Source organism: Haliotis rufescens, unplaced genomic scaffold (assembly GCF_023055435.1).
Source record: "Haliotis rufescens isolate VD_foot unplaced genomic scaffold, xgHalRufe1.0.p SCAF_7, whole genome shotgun sequence".
In the NCBI taxonomy this organism is placed as follows: domain Eukaryota; kingdom Metazoa; phylum Mollusca; class Gastropoda; order Lepetellida; family Haliotidae; genus Haliotis; species Haliotis rufescens.
The window spans coordinates 26,574,172-26,599,256 of record NW_025964361.1 but is presented as its reverse complement, the minus strand read 5'-3'; the positions used below and the strand labels follow the sequence as shown (position 1 = coordinate 26,599,256).

General features: G+C 41.1%; 1 protein-coding gene across 1 annotated transcript in view; it reads left to right on the top strand.

Moving 5' to 3' along the window:
• The window catches only part of LOC124137513, a 493,827-nt gene that overhangs the window by 444,337 nt on the left and 24,405 nt on the right, over positions 1-25,085 (top strand). Inside the window, exon 44 of the mRNA XM_048387755.1 lies at positions 22,904-24,181. Coding sequence (XP_048243712.1) covers positions 22,904-24,181 — 1,278 coding nt within the window. The remainder of the gene's footprint in view (positions 1-22,903; positions 24,182-25,085) is intronic.

Here is a 25,085-nt window from a genome sequence, read left to right as displayed (position 1 = left end):
CGTACATTACCCATCCACATCAAACCTCACAGTACCCGCCTACATCAAACCTCACAGTACCCGCCTACATTAAACCTCACAGTACCCGCCTACATCAAACCTCACAGTACCCGCCTACATTAAACTGTACAATACCTATCCACATCAAACCTCACAGTACCCGCCTACATCAAACCTCACAGTACCCGCCTACATCAAACCTCACAGTACCGCCTACATTAAACCGTACATTACCCATCCACATCAAACCTCACACTACCCGCCTACATCAAACCTCACAGTACTCGCCTACATTAAACTGTACAATACCTATCCACATCAAACCTCACAGTACCCGCTTACATCAAACATCACAGTACCCGCCTACATCAAACCTCACATTACCCGCCTACATCAAACCTCACAGTACCCGCCTACATCAAACATCACAGTACTCGCCAACATCAAACCTCACAGTACCCGCCTACATCAAACCTCACAGTACCCGCCTACATCAAACATCACAGTACTCGCCTACATCAAACCTCACAGTACTCGCCTACATTAAACCCGACAATACCTATCCACATCACACCTCACAGTACTCGCCTACATCAAACCTCACAGTACTCGCCTACATTAAACCGTACAATACCTATCCACATCAAACCTCACAGTACCCGCCTGCATCAAACCTCACAGTACCCGCCTACATCAAACCTCACAGTACCCGCCTACATCAAACCTCACAGTACCCGCCTACATCAAACATCACAGTACTCGCCTACATTAAACTGTACAATACCTATCCACATCAAACCTCACAGTACCCGCCTACATCAAACCTCACAGTACCCGCCTACATCAAACATCACAGTACTCGCCTACATTAAACCGTACAATACCTATCCACATCAAACCTCACAGTTCCCGCCTACATCAAACCTCACAGTACCCGCCTACATTAAACCTCACAGTACCCGCCTACATCAAACCTCACAGTACCCGCCTACATCAAACCTCACAGTACTCGCCTACATTAAACCTCACAGTACCCGCCTACATTAAACCTCACAGTACCCGCCTACATCAAACCTCACAGTACCCGCCTACATTAAACCTCACAGTACCCGCCTACATCAAACCTCACAGTACCCGCCTACATCAAACCTCACAGTACTCGCCTACATCAAACCTCACAGTACCCGCCAACATTAAACCTCACAGTACCCGCCTACATCAAACCTCACAGTACCCGCCTACATCAAACCTCACAGTACCCGCCTACATTATACCATACATTATCCATCCACATCAAACCTCACAGTACTCGCCTTCAGCGAACCTCACAATGCCCGCCTACACCAAAACTCATATCATCGGTCTAAATCAAGCCTCAATCTAATCTCATAGAACCCGCCTGCATCAAATCTCACAGTGATCACCTGTGACAAACCTAAAAAAGATTGCTGACTCATGCATATGCATTGTCACTCACGACACAGCATCTGGATTCAAGATCGACATACGATCAAAAGATCATAATCTGGATTTTGCGAACGATTGACGGCTTCATCAATCACGAAGTCTTAGTTGTATTTACTTCATACCGTTTTCATACTTCAGGCGACATTGGTTCCGGATGTCAGTGTACGCCTTGGACAAACAGTCATTCCCAGATATATGTTGAAACAACCAACCATTCCATTATAGAACGGTTCACCTGAAACACATTCCTTTATAACGGCCCAGTGCATTAACAAGACACTGCATTTGATATCTGTGACTACAGTGTCAGTAGATGGTATTATGATATTCTGTTACTAGTGTTATACAATAGCTGATGTAAACGTTTTCACAGATACTATCGATGGTATCAAAACACTGCCTTCAGTTATATAGCATACACAAACTGTCACACTCACACTCACACTCACACACAAACCGTCACACACTCACACTCACTCACAAACCGTCAGACAATCACAAACCGTCACACACTCACACACAAACTGTCACACACTCACACTTACTCACAAACCGTCAAACAATCAAAAGCCGTCACACTCACACACAAACCCTCACACACTCACACTCACTCACAAACCGTCACAGACACAATCACAAACCGTCACAGACACAATCACAAACCGTCAAACACTCACACTCACTCACAAACCGTCAAACAAACACAAACCGTCACACACTCACACACACACCGTCACACTCACTCACAAACCGTCACAGACACACTCACTTACCGTCACACTCACTCACAAACCGTCACACTTACACACAAACCGTCACACACTCACACCCATTCAAATATCCCTGATCCATTTTGACTTGCAATCAAAAAAAATCAACGTAACACCGAGACATTCAGTCAGATACTAAAACATTCAAAGGAAACCGTAATTTCCTGTCGTACCTAAAATGAGCGTTGAATAATTAATTAACAAAGACTCCAAACAAAGTGTCACTCTCATGGGTTCAGCCCATTTGATAGTACATTTCAGATCGCTGCTCGTTTACATTTCCTTTGAGTGACTCCTTTGAGCTGCAATGTCTTCAGCAAGCCTAAACAAAGAGCCAGTTCTTTTCTTTGTTGCTGATAAAATATTCACCTGCGTTGATGGTAGCAAAGGCATCAATTATATATTTGATTTGTTTCTTAAGCAGCAGAGCTACCTGATCCCTTGTGTAGCCATGTTTGCGTCAGAAGACCTTCGCGTAAACACTCGAGTAAACACCATCGGCACTTTCGCCAAGACGTCAGTTCGCCGTCTGCCACTCAGCTCGTGTCAACATGGCAATGGTAAGTACATCTATTATTGTTTATAGGAACATATTTGTGCAATTGTCTTTTATGTAACAGTTACCGACAGTTTGACTTAACATGTATAGATTATTTTCAGTTCCAATTTGATAGATCACCTGACTTACATTTAGGCAGCAAAATGACATCGATGCATAAAAAAGTTGTTAATATTTGTGTCAGTAGTCTCTTTACTATGTAATAGTTTCTCATACACCCTTTTTAAGCGGACAATCAAATGTAACATGTGAGATGGTGGGGGTATTTATCAACTTTAACGATATTACTTTTCAAATATCACTTTTACGACCCGTGAAGATTCCGGGGAAGAATAGGTCTACAGCAACCCATGCGTGCCGTAAAAGGCTACGATGCTTGTCGTAAGAGGCGACTAACGGGATCGGATGGTCAGGCTCGCTGACTTAGTTGATGCATGTCATCAATCCCAATTGAAGAAGAAGAAGAAGTCTTTATTTGTACTAAGGCCACTGGCCCATATACAATACATACATTTGATATAGTGTGGTACATGAAAAAAAGGTATGGTCGGGTACAAATTTACAAATTTACAGGCTTTTCATAATTACGTCTTCTTTCATAGCTGTAATACAGGTATTTACATAGTTTTCCAAGTAATTGTTTACATGAAGATGACAGGAGCGTTTTAAATTTATGCATATTTGGATTATGGCAAAAAGTTGTTGGTAAATACGGTTGTCTAATATCGTTGTAATATTCACATTCTAAAGTAAAATGATATTCATTCTCTATACTTGTTTCACATATGGGGTCGTAAACGTAAATCAATACCAGCCCATCTACCTTCGTTTACCTTAAGTCTTAGTAGCCCGGCTCTAAGCCTTATCATAACATTTCGATACTGTATTTCTGTAATAATGGAAAGGTATTTTTCTGGTTCCAGGAGACTTTTAAACTCTTTATACATAATGTACCTAGAACTAGCCTTGATAGTACTATTCCATGATTGGTAGAACATATTTATCAAAACGTTTTTAAAACTATTCATGAATGATGGTTTGTCGCCAACAGTTTGACTGAGCCAAACTACTCCAAATCCGTGAGAAAATAATATGGAACGAATAGAAGAAGCATAGTTATGATGACCACACTTGTCGTTAGATACAAGCATATTATAAGATTTTCTTGGTATCCTATCTTCGTCCATTTCAATCACTTTTAGCCAATACTTTACAGAACGACACATAGCATTTACATGTAGTGGGTACCGACCACATTCCCCATACACAATAGCATTTGGAGTTTGCTAACCAACGTTAAGTAACTTCTTACAAGACATAATATGCACTTGTTCTATTTTTTCAAATCTGTCTACACCCCATATTTCCGCACCATATAAAAGAATAGGTTGAATCTGAGTATCAAATATTTTAAAGAAAACTGAAGTGTCAACAAAACCAATCTTCCGTAGATTGCGAAATATTTCCATTACAGCTCGTTTACCCCTTGATGCTAGATCTGAAACACATTGGTTCATCTTTGATGTATATGAGAATAAAAACCCAAGATATCTATAGGAGTTGGCGGTTGAAACACGTTTGCCTTTATAGAACCATTTCTCATGAACAGATAACCGCCCTCCTCGTCTAAATACAACAACACTCGTTTTATCTATATTTACCGTTAATCCATGTGAATCTGCAAACTTTTCAAGAATATTAAGTTGGTTCTGTAAACCAGTTACTGTGTAAGAGACAAGAATAACATCATCGGCAAACAATAATAATAATATTTCAAACAAGTCTGGAAATAATTGAACGCCGTGTTTCCCATGTGATGAAACATCGTTTGACAGTTCATTGATGAAAAAGGAAAATAATAGAGGGCTTAATATACAGCCTTGTTTAACTCCGTTAGGACAATCAAAATATTCTGTATAAATGTTATCACTACATCTCACAAACGCTTTCACGGAGGCATAGATTCCCTTAAGTGCTCTCATCATCTTTCCACCCAAGCCTACATCGTGCAGACACTCCCATAGTTTAAGATGATTAACTGAATCAAACGCTTTTTTAAAATCCACAAAAGCAACGTATAATTTCCCTTTTCTTTTCTATAAACATTTGTTAACAATTGCATTCAACGTGAATATGTGATCAGCAGGAGAATATCCCTGTCTAAAGCCTGCTTGTGTCTCGGGTAGTTTACTTCTTATATTAGCCCAGTTTGTAAGTCTAGAGTTTAAGACACTTGTGTAAACCTTACTAATTGTACACAAAAGAGATATCCCTCTAAAGTTATCTGGATTATTTTTGTTGCCTTTCTTATGTAGTGGAAGGATGATAGCTTTTGTCCAGTTCTCGGGAAATAATATAATCCAGAGTCGAATAACTTATTGAACAAATTTCGTAGGAAAGGAGTTGTTACATTTTCACAACATTTTAACATTTCAATGACCACGTCATCAACACCAGGGGATTTGCCATTCTTTAAACGATTTATAGCCTTGTGGATTTCATGAGTCGGTAATCGGCGACTCCAAAATACACTGGTCAATCTCATCAAGTATAAAATCTTCATGATATTAACATTCGACTTCAGCATGTAATACATCTGTACACTGAAAAACGTTTGTAAAATGATCAAACCAGCACTCTTTACTTCTGTTATTCTTTGTTTCCCTATGACCTGATATACTCCGTAACTCTTTCCAAAATGTGGTTGAATCAGATAGAGATAGCTTTAGTTTTGTTCGTGTCATAAATTGATAGTTTGATTTTGCTGTTCTGCAAACATGTTTATACTTGTTTCTCATTTTACAAAAGATTATCTTATTTTCGTTAGATTTCTTCTCTTTGGATTTCCTCATGTATCGCCTTGCTTCCCGTTTTGCTCGTCTGCATTCACTGTTATAAAACCCCGTATTTCGAGGTGAACTTTTAACACAAGGTACCTTCATACAGTCAGCGGCACAAAGAACAACATTAACAAATGTTTCGAGGGCAAGATTGAAATAAAAAGTTAAAAGTTTGATAAGCTCGTTGAAGGATGGACATACATTTGTTATACTTCCTATAAACACATCACGCTTACGAGGGTTCCATTTATATTTGTGTGTTTTTGGTGGAAAGATAATCATCACTTGTAGATACTTTAGGGAGAAATATGTCCAAATGTAGACATACAGGCATATGTTTTGACTCAACTCTTGTATCCACAAACATGGATTGACAACAATTGTAAACATTAACTGAACCTATGAAATAATCGATTACGCGACATCCTTGATCTGCTATGTAAGTGAAACTACCCTCTTTGTCTCCAGTTGTCGTGCCGTTGAAGATATATAAATCGTGAGTGAAACACAGTTCCAGTAGCTTACGACCAAAAGCGTTTACAAAACTATCACATGACTGTCTCTTTTCTACTGGAACGGGTGGTTCATCGGGGAATGCTGCATTGTTGAGGCCACGTTGAGTTAGTGTCTCTGGTGGGTTGTTTCCCCCGCCTACACGGGCATTCAGGTCCCCACAGATGACCTCACAGTCTAAGTCACTATGCTCAATCAACCACTGGTCAACCAATTCAATGGCGGTTGCCTGTTCAGCTGCAACGTAGAATGTTTAGCCGATGGGTGGAACATACATTCCGAATAATAACAGGTTTTTGCCAAGAGTTGAGAAATTATCAAATTTAATGCATACGACATTGTGAATATCTAATTCAATCCGTTGGCAGCGCGGGTCTATACAGGTCTTAATCAACAACGTTACACCGCCTGATAATCTACCAGCCCTAGCTAGCCTAGGATCGATGCTCATGTTGTCAACCACAGGATTGTCTAGTTCAGACTCGATTATTTATAGACCGCCGTCATATAACTGGAATATTGCTGAGTGCGGCGTTAAATAAACAAACAAAAACTTTTACTTCCTGTGGACACTTATGATATATCGGTGTCATTTTGCTGCATCAAAAACTATAACTTGCTAAGATGTTCCCTTCTTCCCTCCAGCCACCCCAATAATGGTATCATGTGTGCAGCCCATTTCTGGAAGGAACATAGATGTCCTTGTATTTGAATATTAATATTCAGAATGCCAGAACGTCCCTTATGTCACTGTATTGAATACTGACATCTTGAGTGCCAGAAGGACACAATGTAAGTTGGTGATAGTTTCGCGCATTCTGTTAAGCGATTTGTCATGTGGAATACATTTTCCCCTGAATGCGTTCTATAAACTTTCTGAAATGTCTGAACCAGGCCTTTGATGGGGAAAGAAAAAACTAATTGTCTTTCCGTGAAATTTGAATTAAATATGATGACATAAAGCACCTTAGCAATTGAGAAATGTGGACGCCATGAACTGGAGCTGATGATGTATATAGCTCGACTTGAAGTTCAAAACTGGAAAATCAAAATCAACCCCCATGTCGTTCAGCTTGGTACAAAGGTTGCAAACATTTTGAATTTCTATACACAGGACCAGACTGGACATTGACTGTGGCTTCTTAGTTGTTTCCTTGATTTCTCAGTCTGGTGGATGGATGAGGTGAAGATGAGATAACACCTGTTGTGGGTGAACGCAAAACGGACGACACTGATCATGACTGCAGTCTGATACATGATGGACGGCGCTTTCGATCAAGTAGTAGAGGGGCGGTCGGGTAGCCCAGTGGTTTAAGCGTTCGCTCGTTACGGCGTAGACTCGGGTTCCATTCCCGACATGGGTACAATGTGTAAAGCCCATTTCTGGTGTCCCCCGCCGTGATATTGCTGGAATATTGCTAAAATTATTGTGGATCGATACTGATGATGTCCATCTGGTCCAGACTCGATTATTTACAAACCGCCATCATATAGCTGAAATATTGCTGAGTGCGGCGTTAAACAACAAACAAACAAACATGTCAGTCGCGTATGATTTAGCCTGTAAATAACGCCCGTTAGAATGATTGCTTCCACCTCGTCGGAACGCAAAACACTCTACACGATGAGGGTTGGCCATTGTTACAGATCAATGTGCGCACATTGTGGACAAAGCACTCATATACCTCAGTTGTTGTAACCCATCTTCCCACAATGACTGTAGTTGAACTGACTGTGTACGAACTGAACTGTGGTCGAAGAGAAGGCTCCACCCATGAATAACGCTTAATCACGCTTGGTGTGGCAGACTGAAGTTCGGATAATACCTGACAATGAATACTTAACTAAGGAGGGTTCTTGGTGTTTAACGACCGTTTCAGACGCAATAGCTTTGGAAAGTTAATATGAGTCAACAGGGTAACAACATCTGATCCCATAAACTGTGGTGAGTGAGTGAGTTGGGTTTAACGCCGCATTTAACAGTATTCCAGTTATATCACGGCGTGTCAGCTTAATGTGGGAGGAAAGCTCGAAGTGATGCAGGTCTCAGACGTTTACCACTTCGGTGCCTAAGGGACGCAACTCTGCAGAGCGAATCGCGGCGCCTTAGACGACTGGGCCCCCCATGCCCCCCTGTGGCTGGTTGAACTGTAAATTAAGACACCACCCGGGAAGAAGGTAAAGAAAAGAGAAGGAAAACCTTCCTCCCCTCCTCACGTGGACGACTCCACCCAGACTCTAGGGTCGCGTACCCTAACATCCATACTGATATCCCATCTCATCACAGACATCCATAGACCGCCTCCGTAGTCTAGTGGTAGAGCGTCCGCCCGGAGAGCGGAAGGTCCGGGGTTCGATCCCCGGCCGCGTCATACCAAAAGACGTTCAAAGATGGTACTTCTTGTTACCCTGTCTGACGCTCGACATTAAGGGGCTAAAACAAGGACTGGCCGGCTCGGAGTCAGTATACTGTGTCTGAGTGGGATATTCATGTTAAACTGCGACATGGTAGCTCAGTGAGCTGGCACTTAGATCGGCATCAGCCCGGACTAGTACAAACAGCAACACACACGTACACGTGCATGCACGTCGCTATATTAGTGCAATAATCTTGGACGCGACATTAAACCCAATATCACCTCACCTCACACTGCCTAAGATGATACTATGTCAGAAAGTAATATACCATCCATGAACTGGGGTGCTAGTGACCTTGATAGGGTGTGGAGAAGATTCAAACAACACTGTCAATTTACCTTCAAGGGTCCTTTATCCGGGAAGAGTGAATTAAAGAAGGTTAATTATCTCAAGACCTACATTGGAGATAAGGACAGAGAAGTCTATAAGACTTCCCCATGGCCTCCTGCTACTGAGGCCAACCAAGCTGCAGAAAACGAAACTCAAATATGACGTCTATCTTGCTCCAAAGAAAAATCAGTCATATTCAATCGCCGTTGCACCCGTGAAGATCCGCGGTAGAATAGGTCTTCAGCAACCCAATGCATGCTTGCCGTTAAAGGCGACTATGCTTGTCGTAAAAGGCGACTAACGGGATCGGGTGGTCAGGCTCGCTGACCTGGTTGGTGTATGTCATCGTGTCCCAATTGCGTAGATCGATGCTCGTGATGTCAATCACTGGATTATTTGGTCCATACTCGATTATTTACAGAGCGCCGCCATACAGGAGTATTGCTGAGTGCTTCGTTAAACAACAAACAAACCAATGATAATAGTACTGTAATCTATACGTCGCTACAATTGTAATACAGTAGTTACTCATTACTATTAAAAGTTACATTCAAATTTTAAATGCCACTCAAACAAGTTTGATATCAACAAGTGTAAAAGTAACATTGCATTTATGCACAAACATTTAACGCTGGACTTTTAAGCATTTAGTGTTCTTTGAACATTTGGAATATGTTATGGAGCAAGGCTGCATGTCTGTTCCAACATCGCATCATTCAAAGACAATCAAAGGGTTACTTGCATTTAATAATAATGCAATGTTGACACGTAATCATTTTGTGAAAAAAGAGTGAATAAGAATCAATATTACCGAGTCTAATAATTATTATTCATGTCAAGACGAGTAAAAGTAGGATGCGAGTGTACAATACCCGGTGAGTTATTTCTAAATAATAACGATGTTTCAATGTAGCAAAGTAGCAGCTTTTCCCAACGGAGTATCTCTGTTGATCGAAGCGACTGATTTGGAATTTGTATTTACAGTGGATTGTTTTGGAAGATTCGTTAGCCATCCCTACATTTCATTCACTGATTCGTGCAACACGCTCCCCAGTGATAACACGCTATCCAGTGCTACGCGTCCATGAACAGCAATAGACAGGCACGCACAGACACTTTTCATAGTCCCTACCAGGGGACCTTGTCTCCATTGTGGAGACACTACTTGACTATCGTGTGGATCATAACGTCCTAGACGCCCAACTTAGTCAAGACTTCAAGCCTATTCACACATCTTTCGACCTTAACAACAGAAAGAAAGCTTGGGGACAAAATCTACCAGAGTCATGAAACAAAGCACCCTCTAGAGACAAACCTAACACCAGGGGGCAGAACCAGAAACTATTAAATTCAGAGAAATGGCATTTTACACACTGATGTAGCGGTTATGATCTCGAATGAGTTCAAAGTTATGACCCTTGCTTCATGCTTTTCAACTTGATTCATACTGCGTGAAATGGGGACACGTTTTCTCAGAAACTACTGAAGTTACATGAATGAAATTTTATATGATTATCTAAGAGATACTTGTCAAGACTTGGAAAATTGGTCCCGTCAATAACTGTTTACAACCCTTGATCCATGTTATTATACTAAGTGCATAGTGTGTGCAATTGGAACAGGTTTTCTCAGCAACTACTGAAGTTACATGAATGAAAATTTGCATGCTGATCTAAGAGATACTTGTCAGGACTATGTTCGAAAATAGGTCAGGTAAATTATTTTTGTATAGAGTTACGGCCCTTGATCCATGAAATTTTATTTAGTGCGTAGTGTCTAGTTTGTGTGTTCGTATTAATATGTGTGTATATGGCTTTGGTAGGGGGCTTGTTTGTGAACATTTTAGTGTTGCTGGTTTTCTGTTTTGGAATTGTTGTGTGATTAATTTGTAGACTGGGTTTTGTTGTGGACCAGCCCACTAGTTAAAACTAATGTGGTCACGCCTGAGTGGGGATAAGGTATTGCCTGAAAGTAACAGTAGATTGTTAAGGGACGTGCCCGTTCTTGTACGAAGGGCTATCGGTGGGACGAAAGCACAAAGCATGCCGGACAAACAGGTCATGCTATAACTTAATCTACAAACACACACCTTGACTTCTTAATACAATCGCAGCGATGATTCGTTGTAGGTTCTGACACCGCAACATTTGCTTGATAATTGTATTGGTGAAGATTCTAGGTTAGAATTGTGTAATAGTTGACTATGTTTGTCGTAAGAGGCGACTAACGGGATCGGGTGGTCAGGATTGTTGACCTTGTTGATGCATGTCATTGAATCACAATTGCTTAGATCGATGCTCGTGATGTCAATCACTGGTTTGTCTGGCCAGACTCGAGTGTGGCGTTAAACAACATACAAAACAATGATAATGGTATTGGAATCTACATGTCACTATAATTGTTGAACAGTTGTTACTCATTAATCTTGTTAATTACACACTCACATTGTTAATGCCACTAAAACAAGTTATATATCAAAAAGTGTAACAGTAGTATTGTATTTATCCACACACATTTAACGCTGGTCTTTCAACATTTAGTGTTCTTTGAAATTTTGGAATATGGTGCAAGGCTGCATGTCTGTGCGAAAATGGCATCATTCAAAGACAATCCTATTATAATGCAACGTTGACAAGTAATCATTTTATGAAAAGAGAGTGAATAAGAATTCAATATTACCAAGTCCAATAATTATGTTACATGTCAAGACGAGTAACAGTGGGATGCGAGGGTACAATAGCCGTCGAGTTATTTCTAAATGATAACGATGTTTCAATGTATCAAAGTAGCAGCTTTTCCCAAAGGAGTATCTGTGTTGATCGAAGCGAGTGATTGTTTCTATTAATACACCCTTGCAAGAACTATTTGAAATTAACACAATCAACACCAGTTATTCATTTCATCGCGCCAAGCTGTTCGTCTCGTGGAAATCGGAATGCCATAGTTAGGTGCTGGAGAAACCTTTCCCGGGAGTAGTATTTTAAAGTAGGTCTGTGCATTTTTGTAAGAAAGACCACTTATTGGATAACTTAGGTTTATGATCATGCCAGTTGGTGCAGCGCCTTGGTTTCTGAATTAGTACAGTTCTCCATTGTATACGTACACTCTACGCCTTCATTAGATAGGTAAATACTTCACTCTCATTTCTGAGGGAGGGATGCCCAATGTGAAGCAGGTCTCGATATTTACCACTTTGGTGAAACCCACGGAAAGCACAAAGTGATGCAGGTCTTTGGTGAAACCCACGGAAAGCACAAAGTGATGCAGGTCTTTGATGACACCCACGGAAAGCACAAATTGATGCAGGTCTTTGATGAAACCCACGGAAAGCACAAAGTGATGCAGGTCTTTGGTGAAACCCACGGAAAGCACAAAGTGATGCAGGGCTTTGGTGAAACCCACGGAAAGCACAAAGTGATGCAGGTCTTTGATGAAACCCACGGAAAGCACAAAGTGATGCAGGTCTTTGGTGAAACCCACGGAAAGCACAAAGTGATGCAGGGCTTTGGTGAAACCCACGGAAAGCACAAAGTGATGCAGGTCTTTGATGAAACCCACGGAAAGCACAAAGTGATGCAGGTCCTTGGTGAAACCCACTGAAACCACAAAAGTGACATAAGCCTTAGATGTTTAACACTTTGTTGAAACCCACGGAAAGCACAAAGCAACAGAGGTCTTAGATGTTTACCACTTTGGTGAAACCCATGAGAAGTAACAAAGTGATGCAGGTCGTGAGTGTTTACTAATTTGGGGAAACCACGGAAGCCACATAGGGCTACAGGTTTTAGATGTTTACCTCTTTGGTAAAATCCGCGGAAAGCACAAAGGGTCATACTAGCTTATAGGATGCAGCATATGGGCGTCGAGTAACGTGACTGGGCTACCATCTTCTGCCAAACTTATGCTTTTGGTTCCGTCATTGTTTAACTAGCGCTTTATATGCATATGCAGCCATCATTCTTTCATCATTGTTTTTTTCTTCATACGTCATATGAATTATGATCACAGATCAGGTTAAGGATTATGTTATCGATATTCATATTCCTAGGACTGATAGTTACCGATTTTATATTCGTCTTCCAGATGACGTCGTTCTGGCTGGTTCTTCTGCTATGTGCAGGTGAGTACACAGTTAACAGGTCCTGTAATACCAAGTGTTAATTAAACGTAACACTACAATATAAAAACATATTCGATAAGATAATACTACTGTGCATTTAAGCAAACACTGAATACATATACAGTAAACTACGGTTATAACGAACACGCTTATAACGAACTGACGGATATAACGAACCTACTTTTTGGTCCCGACTATTTGCTTTAGTTATGCTATATATTTGCTTATAACGAACTAAAATTAGTAGTCCCTTTGAGTTCGTTATAACATACTTTACTGTATAAGGAATACTTCAATGGATATTCTCGTGTTCTCGCCGTATATATCGTCCTTTGCAAACAAGCCAATTAATGCGAAACCGTGCGAGATTTGCTTACTTCGCGCTTTCTAATGTTTTTCGTGCATAACTCTTAAGAAAAGGCTAAATATTGACATGATGTAGAATGTCGCATGAGCTATTTATTACTGCAGTGCTGGTGCTTTTTTCCTGATTTTCTTCTCCAGACAAAAACAGTATTCACTGTGGTTTAAACTTAAGCATTTGCAAGCTTAGTCTTCACTATGGGGAAAGAAGGTCGTTCAAGAAGTATTCTGAAAGGACAAATGCTCATGAGCCTTGACCTTATGATACTGCACATGCGTGTGGCCCAAAACGCGAAAATGATCGCGATTGTTTGTTTTTAATAAATAAATCTCGAAAGTCATTCGAACTTTTCACTTCGTGGGAATAGTTTCCATGAGGCACATCTGTTTGTCTCAATCCCATATTTGCAAAATATAGTTACTATTCGGCTGGCCGAAATGGATACCACGTGGATTATAATGTTAGACCAATAGCTATCAGAGCAACCTTGACTTGCTTTTTGCGTCGTCACTTATCACGTAAGCATGTGACGTCATCAGTTGTATCATGACGTAATGACATTTCAAAGTGATGTCATACCGGTCTCACAACTGTGAGAGTTGACGGAGGGAGAGAGTGCTATGGAAATGTACTGCCAAATATTGTAATTTACAATGTCGATAGAAGGGGGTTGAAGTAGCTTAAATAGTCCCCCTAAGAGGGTATCATAAGTCAACATCTTCAAAGCTTGTTATTCTTACCGTAGTATTTAATCGTAGAATATTTGTGAATTTTAATTGGTGGCTAAAATTGACAACAATCGCCAGCGGCTGAAGCGATGGTGTAAATCCTGCTGGGGAACCGTGCAGGTAGCAGAGGTGTCCTCCCATTAGTCATACGGCCCATTAGTCATACGGGTTAAAACAACATATGGTATGGTTGACTGCACCAACAATTACCTTTGTAATACCCACAAATAAAGTGGAATGATCCAAGAAACACAAAATTACAACATTTAATAATCTTTTAATAATCTTTTAATGCTCCTCGGCATAGCATATATATTCAATATAGCACATATCATCATCAATGACCTATAATCTTATATGACATATATACATAAATAATCACATTAAGTAATCACTGTAAGTTAAATGATCATTAATGCAGGATCACATATTAACATTTTGAGTTTGCAGTTTCACATTGAGTGGTCAGTTGGATACAGATAATCAGCAGCATCCAGAAACTGAACACAGTTTTTCTGACCTTCTTGGTGTTGGTCCCACAATCTGATGAGTCGGTTTTCCTTCTCGCGATACACTCGCTTTCTGCCTTGGGGAGCAGCACCAAAGTCAATTTGACGCATCTTGGCAGATTCAGACTTCTCAATCTGCTTGATAAGTTCAACAAAACGATAAATGTCTGGATGTTGATGTGGCAGAGACTTATTTAGTCGGTAGTGGAAGCCTTCCAGATTATTGTTCGTGCGAGGTCCAGTGTTTCGGTGGTGATTCCATAGAGGGATGGGGAATCTAGCATCATCATCAATCCAAGTTGTTACACTATAATCATTAACTCTCTGAGCGTTGTCTAGTTCTGGCGTATCGTGCATGGCGTCGACCCAGGCATCTTGGACGTCAGCTTCCGGTAACAGAGCCAGGGATGATGCTGTACATCGCCTAGAAGTAACATATTCCACTTCAATCAATCCTGCCATGATAACAAGAGTGATATGCTAGAGTCTAAAACATAGGCACTTTTATGTACTAGTTTGTGTTTTTTTAACTCAGTTAAGAACAGTAAATAGTTTGAGATGAATCCTGTACTTGTTCCTAAAATATCATAGGTATTTATTTAAACTAATCCCAAGCTTTCTAATTAGTGGACTGATCCATTTTGACCAAAGGGTATATGCCTATTGTTATTTTAACTAATCCCTCATTTGCTGTATAACTATTGGGAGTATGACAAATGGGCGTATGACTAATGGGACATGACCGGTAGCAGAAGTATCTTAAGTCCCCACGGTCCCTAGCTAGCATACTGGCCTAATTGTGGTTGATGGCGATCTACAGCCCGTTTTTATAATGTGTCGTATGTGTCGTCTGATCATTTCATTGTTCTTAAACTAGTTTTACAATTATGATATGTGATATATTTCTGGTTGTTGTACTGTCCTCCGAGGACAGATTTTTTCATATAATATAAATGCATAACTTGTTCAAGTGACGATATGGTGAGTGAGTGAGTGAGTTAAGATTTAACGTCACATCGGCAGTATTTCAGCCATATCGTGACGAAGTGACGATATGGCTGAAATATTGCCGGTGTGACTTTAAATATTAACTCACTCACTCACAACAATGTCGATAAATATCTGTTATATGGAATACAAATGATATCACATAAATGTATTGAAGGGCTGTTGTATCTATCTATAGAAAAGGCTACAGCTATATTTGTAAACCTAGCTAATAATGATAATAATAATAATAATAATAATAATCATGATAATGGTAACCTGTGTGTAATAACGTGGGTGTACTTATATTACGCTGGCCTCAATACACAATGTGTACGAAAGCGTAGTAGGTCCACTTATTGTCGTCTACGTAGGATTTAGTATCTTCTACGTAGGACTTAGTATCTCCTACGTAGGACTAACTATCTCCTACGTAGGACTCAGTATGGCCTAGAATTACTATCTCCTACGTAGGACTTAGTATGGCCTAGAATTACTATCTCCTACGTAGGACTTAGTATGGCCTAGAATTACTATCTCCTTCGTAGGACTTAGTATCTCCTACGTAGGACTAACTATCTCCTACGTAGGACTTAGTATGGCCTAGAATTACTATCTCCTACGTAGGACTTAGTATCTCCTACGTAGGACTTATTATCTCCTACGTAGGAATCAGTATGGCCTAGAATTACTGAAATGTTTTTTGTCTAAGTATCTCCTACATAGGACTTATTATCTCCTACGTAGGAGACAGGAAGTCCTATGTAGGAGATAGTAAGTCCTACGCATGAGTTAGTAAGTCCTACGTAGTAGATAATAAGTCCTATGTAGGAGATACTTAGACAAAAAACATTTCACCGTGGCCCTACTACGCTTCCGTACAATGTGTATGCTCAAAGCGCTAACATTATTACCTTGGTCAGTGCACTCGGTATTCATTCTCAGCTCTCCGTGAGGCGCCAGAAGGTTAACTGTTTATATTTACCATACCATTTATTCTCATACCACTGAGCACCCATCTGCTGCTGGGTGAACAGAGGCACATTACGAACAAGGTCCTTGTCTAAGGTAACACCATACGTGTTACATGTGCTTGAGAGACCGCCTCCGTGGTCTAGTGGTAGAGCGCCCGCCCGCAGAGCGGAAGGTCCGGGGTTCGATCCCCAGCCGCGTCTTACCAAAAGACGTTAAAAGATGGTACTTCTTGTTACCCTGTCTGGCGCTCGGCATTAAGGGGCTAAAACAAGGACTGATCGGCTCGGAGTCAGTAAACTGTGTCTGAGTGGGGTATTCATGTTAAACTGCGGCATGGTATCTCAGTGTGCTAGCACTAAATCGGCATCAGTCCGGACTAGTACAAGCAGCCACACACACACATACACGTGCATGCACGTCGCTATATAAGTGCAATAATCTTTGACGCGACGTTAAACCCCATTTCACCCCACCTCACCTCACATGTGCTTGAGTGTGGGGAAAGACCGGAGCTCCAGAAACTCAGGCGTCACGCTGCCAAACACGGCCACCCATCCAAGGAGTCTTCGCGACCAACTTTACTAACTTCACCTCAACTCATTTATACGTATACACACGCATCGTTGAACATCGTGTAGACGTCCGTTTTCATGTCTGTAGGTGACCTATTTCCATTTGGGCCAACTTTACCGTCCAATCATAATGAAAGTAATAAACAACACGCTTCTTTTTCCCAAAGGCATTGCCTGGGATATTATAATAATTAAAAATACATGAAAGCGTATTGCTTCATTGAATGGTTCCTGTCCATTAAACCGTGTCTTGTGTTCTTCTGGGTGATACTCCATCATTGTAGTTTTATGCTTATTCGATAATCTGTACCGGACACTAGGATTGTTACCATGGTTCGTTTCCTATCGTTTCATGGTAGAGCGGAAGGTCCGGGGTTCGATCCCCGGCCGCGTTATACCAAAAGACGTTAAAAGATGGTACTTGTTGTTACCCTGTCTGGCGCTCGGCTGTCAGGGGCTAAAACAAGGACTGGTCGGCTCGGAATCAGTATACTGTGTCTGAGTGGGGTATTCATGTTAGCCTGCGGCATGGTATCTTAATGGGCTGGCACTGTAAAATCTGGCATTCGTCCGGACTAGTACAAGCAGACACACAAACACACACGTACATGCACGACGATATATAAGTGCTATAATCTTGGACGCGACGTTAAACTTTATTTCACTACTCTTCCTATCGTTGCAATCGTGTGAATGAGTGAGGGTTTTATTTAACGCCGCTCTCATCCATAATTCAGCTTTATCACGATTGTCCTTAAATAATCAAATATTAACCGGATAATTCAGTGATTGATATTATGAGCATCGAACAACTCAATTTGTACACACAAACATGCATCAACCAAGTCAGCGAGTGTGTCCACCCTTTCCCGTAAGTTGCCTCTCACGACAAGCTTTTGTTCCTGAAGACCAATTCCAACCCGAATCCCCGCGGGACAGTTGGCATTGATGACAGCCGCTGATCAAGCTCACATATCGATCTGAGCCATGCATCCGATGCTGATTTTAGTCGGCTTTTACATACGCTTTTTATCGCGGATTCCCAACAGGGGGCTTGAATCGATCATATGTGTTTTGCATTTTTAACATCTGTTGTGTTCAACTGACACTTGAGTGAGTGAGTGCGTGAGTGAGTATGGTTTTACGCCGCTTTTAGCAATATTCCAGCAATATCACGGCGGGGGACACCAGAAATGGGCTTCACACATTGTACCCATGTCGGGAATCGAACCCGGGTCTTCGGCGTGACGAACGAACGCTTTAACCACTAGGCTACCCGACCGCCCCACTGACACTTGAAGGATGCATTACTGTATGTTAATGCATCGAACCAGGAGTTCCTCAACATACAGCCGTACGAATAGAAGAGTGACCCTATTCCACATTGGTGAAAATAAAAGCAACGAAACCCTTTCCCTATTCATAAGTCATCTCTGCTAATAGCAGAGTCCATTTTATGATGAGAGCATGTGTTTAGTTATCACTATCAAATAGTGATAACACCATGTGTTCGTGAAAAAGTCAGCGTATCCTGCCCCATTTCTGCGTATGTTGCCCTTTGACAAACACATGCAAAGACAAGTTAATGGTTCATCTGAAACAACACACTGAAACATATGGTACAAATCAAAATTGGGGATTGCACTGGCCATAAGCTAAGTCACTTGTGGTCCAAATTTGGAAACGTCATCCATATGTCTACCATACATCGTGTTGAAATCTTCGTAGAAAGAGCAAGATCGATCATTTGTAGAATTAACCTATCCCTTCTTCATTACGTAATAGCGATCACGGGCAAATTTTGAGACACGAATTTGGTGGTGCATTTGCTGACCCAGCAATACATCTCTTTGTAAGGTTATATATATTTGGAAGCAGTATGAAAGAGCAACATACATTTGTGTCAACTTCACTGCATGTATTCAGAAAGCCAGTCGACATTGTTATTGCCAATTCTAATTGCGATTGTCCCATACTATTGTTGTGACCCGACCCACAACACATTTCCGTCATTGTAAATAAGTATGTCTTGTTGATACACCTAGCAACCATAGCGTGATTATTCCATCGATCCCCTCAATGTTGGGAGAAAGCTACTGTTCATCATACCTAACAGTGGCATCACGCTCATGTATTGGCTGAAAGGTTCAGACAGCAGGACGTGGCTTAAATATTACATGTGCTTCACAGATCGATTATGACGGGCTGCCTGATAACGATTGTGATTATCATTGGACATAAGTGATCGATGCCATTGATAGCCATATTCAGATGTAAATAAACACTCAATGACAGTTGTATTGTCTTACCTATTAAAATATGTAAGATACAATATATGTAAAAATAGTCTTAATAACAAAATCATGAGCGTAAAACGAACAAGGTTGTACATGAAATTTGAAGCTTCAAAGAATCTGTTTCTGAACGGTTGGTATTGATTAGTGTTTTAGTGTTGTCATGAAATAAATTACTGTGCTCCAGGGATAGTGAAAGCATAATAAATTATCATAATTCAATATTTTCATAACGCATGAGTGTCAGCCAGGTCACTCTCGATATGGGATGTTCTTTTAGCCATCTTTTCGACACCTAACTCGATGAAAGGGATCCATATTTCATCACAGCAGTATTTTCTATTCTCAATAACTAAGTAATTAATTATGTGTTCGATATTCTTTTTGTCACATGTGTACGATTTCCTTAAGTTTCATACACTGGTCATGATCAAGCACAAATTACAATTATATAATTATATACCCAGCTAATAAGTCTGGCAGAGATGGACCCATCGTCCAAGGAGCCAAAGTTCACTTTTTAGAGTTGCGTCCCTTAGTCGTGCTAGAATCCGATGATCGTTGTTTCGAATCCCCGATTTGCCATGATTGTGATTCTTGGTATGTCAACATCATACCTGTTCTCTAGGGTATACATTGTAACATCAGTAGCCTGCTTCAATTAAGTATCACTAATTCAGCGTCCTGTGAAGGCTGTGGTCGTACACTACACAAGCATAACTGAGTTATAGTTCCATGGGGTGTTAACACATAACATAAGACGACGTAACATGTAGCATCTTCCCGAGGCAAGGGAGTTAACTGACTATAAAAGTCCAGTTTCCACCCTTGTCGAACAAGGCTGGAATTTCCAGGCTCGATCGTAGCGCCACCAGTGGCTATTACCAGTTATGTCCCTTCTATGTTCCTTCTATTAACCAATCAGATTCCACCTCTCATATCACAATCGGGCGACGCCCAGTCAAGACGATCTGCTCGATAATCTAGATCTATATTGTAATACAACGGGTCTTACCCCGCGAAGTGCATCAAATCGAGTTAGCACCTTGATTAAATGCATAAAGAATTAACAAAATATCTGTCGACGCCGATTTTGCGGTACACATGCTTCGCAAATCCTGCAGTCGACCGAAATATGCACGTTGAAATTCCTGTTGTTAACGAACCGGATGTCTAGTTCGTGGACAATGCACAGATTCGTTCGCCCAGCCAAACTGTAACTCCATAAATACCAGCCTAGTTCGGCAAGGGTGGAAACTGGACTTTTATAGTCAGTTAACTCCCTTGCCTCGGGAAAATGAAGATATAGATGGAATGCTCCTGACTGCAGCATTGTACAACAGCCACAAAAATATTATACAATAGCTTATAATAACGAATAAAGGGTTTTAGTAAAGGAAAAATGACAAGTATTGTCAACATTCTTTCACAGTACACACCACATGCATCCGCTAAAATTGCTATATTAAATATGAATGTAGGTAAATATACGTACAAAACATAAACGACAAAGATCGATTAATATGATTTGCATTCATAAATAAAATGGATGATGTTGTTTATTGATAATTTCACATGTAGACATACATCATTAGTCGGCGTCAATAAATCTATAAATATGTTAAATTGTTTACCTGGAATGATATACAAAATATAAAACACGAATGACTTGGTGTAAGACAGTGTGAGAGTGAGTGAGTTGGGTTTAACGCCGCTTTTAACAGTATTCCAGTTATATCACGGCGTGTCAGCTTAATGTGGGAGGAAAGCCCAAAGTGATGCAGATCTCAGATGTTTACCACTTCAGTGAAATCCACGAGCACGGGTATGGTGCTGACAAACCTAGAAACATAATCGGAGCGAACCGGGATTCGAACCCACAAAGGGAAGGGACGCAACTCTGCACAACGAATCGCGGCGCCTCAGACGACTGTGCCACCCGTGCCCCGACTTTGATGGAACTATTTTCTTACAATATAACTATGATCCAGCGGATCAACACGGCGCAAAGACATTTTGTAGCATGCGTGACAGTGATGCAAGTACCTGTACTGTCATTAAGCGCACGTGTAACTCAGAAGGTAAAACAAATTGTAATTTGCAAGCGGTCCTTCAGAATCAGGAACAAGAGTACAGTAAACCACGGTTATAACGAACACGCTTATAACGAACTGACTGATATAACGAACTTACTTTTTAGTCCCGGACATTTGTTTATATATGCTGTATATATGCTTATAACGAACAACGGTTATAACGAACTAAAATGAATGGTCCCTTTGAGTTCGTTATAACCGTAGTTTACTGTATATGGAGTATGATATAAAAGTTGAAAATAAAACATATTATGTAAACAAAACTAGTAATATGTTTTCACTGCAATGACCTCCTGAAACATTTGTTTGTTACAGATGGGCGGTATTTCCTATTTAAACTACTGACCACTTTACCATCTTGTACCAAAGAAAGATAACGCACAATACAGGATTATGTTACATCCTTGTGAAATTATTAGCAATTCATTCTTAAAATGTCGTTTCTGATTGGGAAGGGCAGGGGAGAGAACAGAGTGAGGAAGGGGATGGAAGGGTAAATGTTTAATGTGGTGGTGTGACAGCGCTGTCAAAAACAACCATCTTCATAAAAAGCTTTTTAACGCCGTTAACATGAATACCCCTCTCAGACACAATTTACTGACTCCTAGCCGACCAGTTCTTGTTTTAGCCACATATTGCCGAGTGCTAGGCAGGGTAACAACAAGTGCCATCTTTTAACGACTTTTGGTATGAGGCGGTCGAGGATCGAACCATCCGTTCTCCGGGCAGACGATCTGTCTCATGACAAATATAATGCACCATTGAAAATCTGGGGTAGAATAGGTGTTAAGAAACCCATATGCATGCTTGCCGGAAAAGGCGACCATGCTTGTCGTAAGAGGCAACTAACGGGATCGGGTGGTCAGGCTCCCTGACTAGGTTGATACATGTCATCGTATCCCAATTGCGTGAATCGATGCGCATGATTTCAATCACTGGATCGGCTGGTCCTGACTCGATTATTTAAAGATAAAGAGCACCGTCATATAGCTCGAATATTGCCGAGTGCGGCGTTAAACAACAAACAAACAAATAAAATGGGGGTAATTTTATGGCGTTTGTTGCTAGAAATAACACAATCTTGAAGATATATGTTAATCCCCTTATTGCCAAGGTGTAGCACATTTGTCTTCAGGTGCTTCAGCCATGACAAAGGGACGACAATTTGTTGCCTCGTTATTTGAACAACCGTACAATTCTGGATTGTACATTTTATATATTTCAACCATAACACTAACACATATGGATACACAACTGTATGTGCTGTTCTCGTATTAAATGTTAATGTTTTGTTTTAGTTAATCCAGTTGTATTTAAGACGATAGCCCCATATTCAACTCATTTTGCTCGTTTGTCTTCAGGTGCTTCAGCGATGCCCAAGGGACGACAATTCGTTGCAGCGTTCTTTGAACAACCATTCCAAAGTTCAAGCTTTCCAAACATGTTCTTTGTGATTCTATCTGAGTTCAATACCACCGTTCACGTTGAGAGTGGATTCGGTATTTCAGAAGATTTACACATCCAAGCTATGGTGGACTACAAGTACAAAGTTGATGAAAGTTTTTATTACAAAGCCAACCTACAGGTGACTGACATGTCATTCTACTTTACATCCACTGAGGAAATAACCTTGTTCTGTTATTACGTACTTGCTAATCAAGGAGAAGGATACCTTGCCTTGCCGATTGAGACTTTATCCACGGAATACCTTGTAGTGACACACATTGATAATCACTCGGTTGCAACTGATGAGACTTCACTTCCCTACACAAAGAGCACACAGACTGCTTTCCTCATCATCGCTACGAAGGACAATACCCAGGTGGTCATCAGTCTTAAGATACAAGGACCCCTCATGGCAGGTGGGTGTGGCAATGGGGCATTCTTCAATGGGGAGAGCAGAACATTTACACTCAACAAGTATCAGACAGTTGGTGCCTACTGTGCAGAGGACATTACTGGAACACTGGTCACCAGTGACAAACCCGTGGCTGTGATTAGTGGGCATAACATGAAGTTTACTCCTAGCATTAAAGATGGCATGCAAGAAATGTTGCTGCCTGTGAAGTCATTTGGGAGAAGCTTTTACTTGCCAGTACCGCCACCTAGTACTGGTGGTGCTATATACAGAGTTGTTGGATCAACAGCGTCGACCTCCGTACGCTCCCCGTCCGTCAGTGGTATATCTTTCTCCCTTGGTGCGCGGGAGTCTCATGACATAACTGTTGATTCTACCACAGGTCCAGTGTACATTGAAGCAGACAAACCAGTTCTCGTTGTGCAGATGACTATAACCACACCGTCACTGGCAGTAGTTCCACCGACTAGTTTATACTCCAGCTCTTATGACATTGGAAAACCCGTTCTTCATGCTACATTTGACCTGAAGAAAATGTATATAACAGTCATTGTTCCCACTGACAAGGTTCTCGGAATACGACCACAGATATTTCCCCAATTCAAAGTAATTAAAGGCAGCTGTTTCTCTGAGGCATCAGTGGAGCTGACATCACCAGGATTCTACCACTTGACCCACGTAGATGATGTTCCATTTGGAGCTATGATGTACGTGTTTCCGTTTATTGACAGTAAAAGTGTATATACCCATCCAGCCGGACTGAATCTGACAAATGATGTTGGTAAGTACATATCAACGTTTATGCCTATTCATTATCAAGTTATCATTTTATCCTGCCTGTTAAGTTGACAACATGTAACTGCAAAAGTTAACACTGCTTGAACGTTCCGGGCATTTAACGTTTTCACATTGCGATCATAATTTGCGGTTGCCACACAGTGATTGTGAAAAAGTGTTTTGCTTGTTGTCACGCACCACTACTCAGCACTACTCCAGCAATGTAACTGCGTTATGTAGAAAATCGGATCTGGACCAGGCAAACAAGTGATTGACATCATCAGCAGCATGGCATCCAACCACCCAAGTCACCGAGCATGACCACCCGATCTATATACCTCTAAATTGCTTAATCACGACATGGGATTAACGATTTAGACGATAATATTGTTGAATTCATGTTAATGTAACACGTCCAGATTATCAGCCGAACTATTAGGCGCAAAAGGCAAAAATACCTCGGAAGTTTATACGAATAGATCACTGAAATAAGTGATGACAAGGGTGTTAGCGAAATGTGGAAGCAAAAAACAAGAGGGGTAGGGTAAGGAAGGAGTGGCGCTGTACATCCTTAACTCACGAAAGTCATTTTCACTTTTACGCTGCTCTACACAGTTTTGTACACACGCAATCTGCCCGTGGAGATCCGGGTTGGAATTGGTTTTCAGCGACCCATGCTTGGCGTAAGAGGCAACTAACGGGATCGGGTGGTCAGGCTCACTGACTTGGTTGATACATATCTTCCTATCCCAATTGCGTGGGGGCACGGGTGGCGCAGACGTCTAATTATAAGGCGCCGCGATTCGCTATGCAGAGTTGCGTCCCTTGGGCACGCCAGGAACCTATGATTGTGGGTTCGAATCCCGGTTCGCCTCGATTATGTTTCTAGGTATGTCAGCACCATACCC